At 30.1% G+C, this 8,849-nt stretch overlaps 1 protein-coding gene across 3 annotated transcripts in view; it reads left to right on the forward strand.

The window, feature by feature from the left end:
• LOC118200307 (fibroblast growth factor receptor 3-like) overlaps positions 1-8,156 on the forward strand; it is a 142,524-nt gene extending 134,368 nt beyond the window's left edge. For all 3 annotated transcript variants that reach the window (XM_085809556.1, XM_085809555.1, XM_085809557.1), the window contains one exon: positions 180-8,156. In XM_085809556.1, the coding sequence (XP_085665682.1) occupies positions 180-248 (69 nt within the window). In that variant the 3' untranslated portion in view covers positions 249-8,156. The remainder of the gene's footprint in view (positions 1-179) is intronic.
• The last annotated feature ends 693 nt before the right edge of the window (positions 8,157-8,849 follow it).

Consider the following 8,849-nt stretch of genomic DNA (forward strand, 5'->3'; position numbering starts at 1 on the left):
GTTATTAAAAAAATATTAAGAAAGAAATTATTTTTTCCAACAGTTTTTTAGCAGCGAATGGAGTAAATCATTAATGTGAATAGAATGATGTATAGGCAAAATCGGTTACTTACATGATATGCAAATAATATATTTAAAGTCAAATATTAATATATATATATGTGTTTCTGTATTCTTAGGTTTATCTTGAACTGGATTTTCCCATCTTAGAAACACCCGAGAATAGTAGCTCAGGAGAAGACGATTAATGTTGACGCAACAACCACTCTTACAATCTTGCTTCTCTTTTTATTTATTTCATCGCATTTTATTCATCACTCACGCCTTGAAGAAAAATAAAAATCCGATAGAATTTGGCTTGAACATGTTAATAAATAATTTTTATTTTTTAAATCCTGTAGCTGTGCTTGAATGATGAAATTTTGCTACGTAACTGAGTATGAAAAAACTTTTTGTAAATGCATTCAACTGTGTATTTTTTGGCAAATAACTTGGGGATAAATTTTCATTTGAAATCACAGTGAAAAAGAATGAGTAAATATTTTCTGTTATTCTCATATTTTTTCAGTATGGTGTTTGATTTGCAAAATATGATGATTTGAACTCTCTTGTATTTTGCTGTTATATGAATGGAAAATGTCTTTCCTACAGCTGAAGGATTTGAATGATTCAATCTCAGATGAAATACTATCTGTACAGCATAACATGTATTATTTCATGCTTTTTATATTTTTTGTTACTATGACAGATGTGCTGTTTTAAAAACCCAGCAAGGAAAATTAGTTGAAAACTATCTTCATGCTATGCTCTGTCAAATTTCATCCATTTTTATTTTTATCATCTCCTTTCATCGTGGTGTAGAGATAATTAATAGCGGACATATTTACTGAGATCAGCCGAAAAGAATGATTTGCATATGAGCTGTATGTATTAAGAGTGACTAGGAGTCTCTCTGATAACTTTTAATATTTGTACATTATATACTTTATGATATCTAATCTAGAATTTCATTTTTAAGCATATCATTTGTACAGAATCTCAAATCTTCATTTCATCAGTTACATTATTTTTCATAAATAAATTATTGTTCATTTTTCATTCCTACTTTAAAATCAAAACAGCATGTAGATTTTTTTTTAATTTGCTTGACATAGCAGACTTTTATTTTCCAGTTTATGAATGTATCTTTATATAAGGCATTGTATTCGTTTCTGTTGCTTGCTTTTATATCAAACTAATTACTTGTCAGTTATGATCAGATTTTTATACATTCTTTAATTTCATTTCATCACATTATAATTCTAAAAATGTAGCTGATTATAACAGTGTTTTGTACCAGATATCTAAAATTAAGTAGCTGAAAAGTTATCATTAAAGTACTGCATTTATAGTCTACAGTAGGGGTCTTCAACCTTTCACACCCGAGGGCCACATCAATAAATTCACAAAGATCCGTGGGCCACATATCTGTCAAAACGTAGTGTAGTCAGAAAATGTACATAATAAAGGTAGGTTTGTTTTGCAAGACTACAATTGATTCTAAGCGAAGAGATGATGTTACAAATTTGTATATATATACATTGGTTCCAAAAAAGTCAAATGGAAATCGAAATAAAATGCTTTGCAACTTTTTTTAACTATGAATAAAAAAATATAAAGATGATTGCACAGAACGATGTTACAAAATGCATTTATTATAAAAAAAAGAAAGAAAAACTAACATTGCTGGCGGGAGATAGTAGTTACATTTAGTTTTAATGTGAAATTTGACATTGGTTTTGCTTCATTAAAGCTTCAATATCCAGTTTAATCTGTGTTTTGCAGTTCGTAAAGTTTTCCCCAAAAGTCTGTCAGTCAGCCGTGTCCTTGTTTTTAATTTTAGGATTTTCATTTTACTAAAAAGCATTTCACATATCTAGGCATTGCCAAAGATAAGAGACATGAAGAGTACATGCTTACGACTTCCTGGATATTTGTCTTCGGTCACGTACTTTGAATAAAAATCAACTAATGTAGAATTTCAAACAAACCTACATTTTACTGCAGAGTCACTCTGTAAATCTATAAAGTCTAATTGAAGTTCAGGTGGAACACTTCCAACGTCTACTAAAAATGGCAAGGAGAACATTCTCATAAAAATTTCATTTTCACAAAAAACAGAAAATCTGCTTTCCTCTTTCAAATTTGAAATGCTTTGTATATAATTATTGGAGTTCTACGTTGTAGAGCTCTTCACACACTCCATCAATTTCGGAAAGTGAGTGGAATATTATTTAGCAATTGTTTTTTCCACAAGATTAATTTTGTCTCAAAATCTTTCACAAAGTAATAAATATTATGAACAAGTTGATCTTTTCCCAGTAAGCAGTAGTAAGTTGAGATGACCTGTAAAATCGACAAGAAATGCAAATCTCTCAACCATTTCCTCGTCACTGAACTCATGAATAAATTTTCTCCTTAGATTCCATGCATTGTTGAACTTCGATCTTCAAAGAAAACAGGCACCGAATTATCTTTTTTCTGCTCAAAAAACGTACTTCTGCATAATACACAACATCACCATATTCAGCGTCCAGATCATTCAAGAACTGGTGAAATTACCTGTGATTAAGTCCTTTTTGACCGAATGAAATTAACCACTTAAACAAAAATATTCATCACATGTTCAAAGTTTGTGAAGGACTTCTTGCACAAATTTTCTTGGTAGGTGATGCAGTGGAAAGTCATCATATTATTACTTCCACTTGCATTCACATCAGATTTGAATAATGTTGTTATTCGTATTTTCTCTCCAATCATATGTTAGCGCTATCCGTAGTTATAGTAGATATATTACTGAAGTATAACTCACATTCATCCAAAGTTGGTGTCAGATTCGAATAAAAACTGTTCCTCGTGTTGTACATTTAAGTGCAAAGACACTGGCTAATTCCTCTACATTTGTGAAGTCTATCAACGCCACGAATAAAAATGGATACTTGTGCAGTATCTGTTGATTCATCCATCACTACAGAATAAAACTCAATTCTTTTTATATGTATTTTAATTTACTGAATATATCTGTTGCGAGATCCTCTGTGCGTTTTGCTTCTGTCACACCAGACAAGATAATATTTGATATGACTGGAGCCTGTGATGGGCAAAGCACATCAACTGCACTCTTAAGACATTCTTTTACGAATTCTCCATCAGCAAAGGGTTTTTCATGCTTAGCAATTTTTCCTGCTATCATGTAACTAACACGAACACTATTTTCAGATTTTTTATTCAATGTGATGAAGAAAGGCTTCTGAAAATTTAATTTGATGTAAATTCACTCACCTTATCACTTCGAAAATGACCTTCCAATGTAAACTATTTCTCACATGTTGTATTCCTTCATCACAACTACACTGTTATTGCAAATAAGGCAAACTGCCTTACCCTTATGTACAACCACTTTTTTTGAAAATAACCTCACTTTTCTTTCAACTTTTCTTTTTTGTTATCACGGCTTGCCATTGTGTACTCATTTAAAGGCCATAAACGCTTCTGAATTTTAAAATGTGGAATGGGTAGGAGAAACAGAATTATGTTAATTTATTCTCGCTCCCCTCTATAGTAGCGACACGCTCAAGATCACCTTTGGCATTTGGATTTATTGACGAAAGATTGACATTTGTTGCAAACCTGTTAGAAATAAGAATCTAACCTTTTTATGGAATTGAGAACTTTTTACTTTTAATATTGCATAAGATAAAGTGAAATTTTTGAAGAATTCGTCATTTTCAGAAAATTTTATCTCAAATAATATAAAGCATGTCAATAAAATGTTTTAAATATCAAGAATAAGAGAAAAAAAGAAATTTTTAAAGACCAAAAGCTGACAAGGCAATTTTCCTAAAATTCTTTAATTTTTATTCAAATTTAAATGTGGGGCCACTAAAATGCCCTCAGCGAGCCACGGGTTGAAGACCCCTAGTCTACATACAGTATGATAATTTTTAATTTTCATTTTTTAGTCCAAAAATCTACTCAGAATTTAAAGGCAAAGATAAAAACTAGAAATGTATTTTATAGAGCAATTCTATTTGTGCATTAATTCATTTAGTTTCATTACAGTCTGAAAATGTAACATAATTATTATTGTTTTTTTGCAAGATAATTTAACATTTACTAATTTGCAGCAAAAAAATTTAGCAGTGTTATATTATCTTTATCATATACGTTCATATAACTTTACAATTTAATGTAATATTTTATTTAAGAGATTGGTCCAAAAGTAAAATGTGAGTTTTAACCTCTTCGCTTCCAACGTCGAGCAAACGAAGTTTCCTCATATCGCCTTGATCTGCGAGCGCTGAGCGTCACTGTGTGCAGGAGCACGTAATTCCTATAAAATCTGCTTTGTATTTAAATAATTGGAGTCTTGCATATGTGACTTTAATAATGTTTATCATAATATAAACACAATATCTTAATATTTAAAAATAATGTGAAAATTTAGAATAAGTTTTAAATTGCAATATTAGTAAAAAAAAAAAAAAAAAATCTGAAACTTTTCAGATTTGACATTACACCCAAAAGGGAGTTTTTTTTAACATTTTGTGTGTTATCTTTATTGATTAAATATCATGTTGTTCGCACTTAAACCATAAAACTTGGTTCAACAGCAATATCGCAAAATAATTTTAAAATTTCCAATACTCAGTCTCGCGCACTGGAGATAATTTTTTTTCGTACACTGTTTCCATTGCTCGCTTTTAAATCGTTCAGTTTTTTAACCAAAAATTTGTTAAAATTTTACAAAATAGAAAATTGACAATAAAACAAATTCCAAATTTGGGTTTCCAGAGGCCCATATTTGGGTGGAAACGTATGTTATTCAAAATTTGATGGCTCTAGGTACTGTTGTTTTATCACAATGCGAGAAACATGCATGGAGATTCTCAATTACTTAATTTCTTTAAATATGATACAGGGCTCTAATATTTGGTGGCAACAATTTGAAAAGTGACCGACTAACAATGATTATATTGCCATATTTAAATCATTTCTGTAGAATAATTAATCAAAAAAAAAAAAAAAAAAAAAACCATAAGAACTTGAACAGTAATGCTTATTATATCCTACTGCCATTTTTATCTTCAAAAATTTGTTTGCACTGTGTGAAACCTTTCTAAATTATGCGCATTTTACTTTTGTTGAATAAAATAATAAATAATATTCATCACAGTAATGTTAATAATCTAGAGATTCTGTTCAGTAAGTTTTTGAAGTATTCTTACTTAATTTATACGTATTTAAAATTTGAAATAAAACTCTGTTTTAGCGTATCATACATGATATGGTGGGCGGTCAGTGATACTTCGCTCTCGAATCACATTTAATACGCTGGGAGCGAAGAGGATAAAAAGTAATAATGTAAATCGTGCAATTGCTATGTTTGTTTTGTTCTATATTTTTCATTTTTTGTATGGAAAAATTTGCATTCCAATATGATATTTTAATGTTTCAAAATTTTTGTGTAAGTAATGTGATAATATTTGCATTATTTAATAAAGGCTATTTACACACTTTTTAGACGATTTTGCTTTGCTATTAAAAAAAGGCTGCTTAAAAATTGTTTTTTAACTGCAGCTATATGTTTGAAAGTATAAATTATCGTCTGCTGTTTGACAATTTTGTTTTCACGTAAAATGGCGGTTTTAAAGAAGCCATGGATGGAATGCTACGATTATGCTCTTTCCAAAGAAAATTATTCTTATCTAGTTATTAAAAAAAGCTGTGAAAGGGTATGGTTTATAAATATCTAAATCTGCGATAGGTAACATTATGAACAAGAAAGGAAAATAACTTCAAAATTTGGCTTAAAATGGAAAAATTATTCGAAATATATATCCAAGAAAAAACATGGTATGTTTCGAATGTCGCAAAGGTAAGATCTTTAATTTCAAAAGATAATCCTCGAGGTCAAAGGGTAGTTTAAAAATTATTAAAATACTGAGTAAGCAAAGTGATTAATGCTGATTTGAATCTTAAAAAGGCGAAAAACATAATGTGCGTCGTCTTTCTCCTTGAGATATCGCAAAACGCACTGCAGAATTCGTTAAGAGAAACATTTATGTACTTGGGTATAAACCTACAAGCTTAGTAAAATAACAGATGATCAGAAAAACACAGCCGTCGAACTGGTGATTGATGAGTAAGAACCGTAAAATACAACATAGAAGGATCAGTGGAAATCTAAAAGGGCTCAGTAACAATTTAAAAAGTAAATCACAGTAGATGCTTCCCAAAATCTCCTAACCCGCCCGTTATCGTTTTAATAACGTCAAGTATTGACTATTCAGCAAGGTTTTTTTTTTTTTTTTTTTTTTTTACTTCATTAAAAACATTAAAGATATCCATAAGAGTAGCAGAAATACTATCCAAGTTTGGTTTTTTCTTTCTTGAGGTGTTAGACGCCTCGTGTTTTGTCAGGAAGAGTTTTGCTGTTGTCCACTTTAGTTTTCCCATACGACCGAGTAGGAACATCGTGGTTTTCCGCGTTTTTTGCATGGCTTAACCTGGCTCATAACCACGTAATAGAACTAACTGTAAACAGAATAAAAATCGTCTAAAAAATGTGCGAACAGCCTCCGTATTAAACATGGAATTTAGAGAGCTTTTCATTTGAAAATCTCCAAAAAAGTGTCATTTTTATGATTTTTATATATTTATTCGGTTTGTATATTTTATTCGGAATATTTGGGTTTAAATACAAAATTATAGTTATAGTAGTCTTTAGATCGATGCCAGGTAAATGTTATGATGACTATAATTTCAGGACCTGAGTAAGTCGAGTTGAAAAGTACTTTTATAATCAAGAATGTTATCACTATTATACAATATCGAATCTTTCAGTTATGGGCTGGGGGGGATGACAAAAAAAGTTTTATTCTTAGCTAGTTTTCCAACTTTTGTAACCTAAAAAATAAGAAATGAACGGAACATTTTTGTTTTAAGAGAATTTAACTGTAAATTTAGTGATCCTTTTGTTGAAAAGTATTCTCCACTATTCTTTAAGATATAAGGTCACCAGTTCCCAGGGGATATGCTTAAACTGTAATCTTGATTTGGGAAAAATGTTTTGCAGTTTAAAAGCAGTCATTCTGAATTTTGATCTTATTTCCAGAAACGTTTGAACAGAAAATTATCTTCCTTAATTAAATTTAAAATGTGTAGTTTTATGTGTTAGAGTAATGTTTTACGATTTATTTAGAATTTAAGTTACAAGAGTGCTAATTACTTTGTAGCTATGTTTTCTTCGGACAATAAAAAAGTATTATATTTATTCTTCATGTGATTTAAAGTAAAAAACAGATTTTAGTAATACAAAACTGGTAACTGTGTTTCAATCAGACTGAATGTATTCTTTTCCATATGCATGAAATTTGAAACTTAGATGAAAGGATATGGGCATCAGTCCCATTTCAAATAAAATCGTTGCTAATCCTCCTCCCCCCCCTTGTAAGGTATACGAAATCTCTTTAGAAAATTTTCTCTTTACAATACGTCTAAATTTTTTTTCAAAATTCATTTTAAAAGATATTTTTCTTGCTGACTGTAATTATAAAATGGAATAAAATTGTTTTAATGATCTTAATCATAAGAAAGAAAAAAATTGTTGATATACATGGATTTTTTTTTTTTTTTTTTTTTTTTTCTATTCCTTCTTTTCCCTTGTGTTCTTGCATTTAGTCTGAAAATAGAAAATTGTCCTATCTAAACCAAATATAAAGCTTTTTTCTATTCTAACATAATTGCAAGAATAATTTTTTTACTACTGTAAATAAGTGCTGAATAAAAGTGTTACTGCATTTTTTTTCTAGTTGTTTAGATGTATGAACGAAAATTAAATGTAAAATAGAAGGAAAATTGAATTATTTAACTAAAAATATTAGTGCTATTTACAAGTTTTATTAGCACTTACTATTAAGTATTAATTTATATATGTGTATTAAGTTCCTTTTCAAAATTCGGTTACACACGCTTGTGTAAGAAGCATGTAAATATAAATATTTCGATGAAACTTTTTCAAAGTTGCTGAATGGTTTAAGAGACTGTATTGTTAGTTTGTAAATATTGTATTTAATGTTTCTGTCATAAATAAAAGATTGTGAGTACTGATGAAATTTCTGAGTGAATTTTTCGTGTATGTGCGTGTGTACATGTGTTCATTTTAGTAAATATTCTGAGCTTTTATACAAGCATACACATTTACATCATTATACAGTGTCTAGGACAAGTAATAGCAAGACGATCAGCAATAGCTGCCAAAAGCTCGCTTTTGAACTGAACAAATCTGTGCTTATAGTGTTAACTGCTTTAAATACATAAACTGACATCTGGGTTGGAAAAAAACATAAATTTAAGGCAAAATAAAAAGTTAAATAAACACAAAACCCTCCTTAATAAAGCTTCCGGATGCAATAAACAAATTTAATGCAAATGGATATGCCATTTGTGCATGCTTGATTAAGATCTTCCCTCTTATTATGTACGGGCCGTGCATGTTCTGTTCTTTAATTGAAGGAGAGCTCTGAACGAAGTGATAGGAAAAAACATTATCAATCCCATTCCCAAAATGTGTAGCCTTGAAATTTCTGACATTGTAGAGACAAGTTTTTTTGAAGCAGAAGAGATGAAAAATGAGCAAGGCTTTCGCCGGGAATTGTACCACGGACCTCTGGAATACGCGCCCAGCGTGCAGACCACTACACTACGAAGGCATGCTTAGAAGGCGGGAGAAATACCTTATAGCATATGCTTTTAGTTTAGCCTTTTATCCCATGAAAAAGACGGCTGTTTAACGAGTTTATGCTGTT

The sequence above is a fragment of the Stegodyphus dumicola genome, chromosome X2 (genome assembly GCF_044657685.1).
Source record: "Stegodyphus dumicola isolate Sdum_Otavi_A_Nest chromosome X2, ASM4465768v1".
NCBI lineage: Eukaryota > Metazoa > Arthropoda > Arachnida > Araneae > Eresidae > Stegodyphus > Stegodyphus dumicola.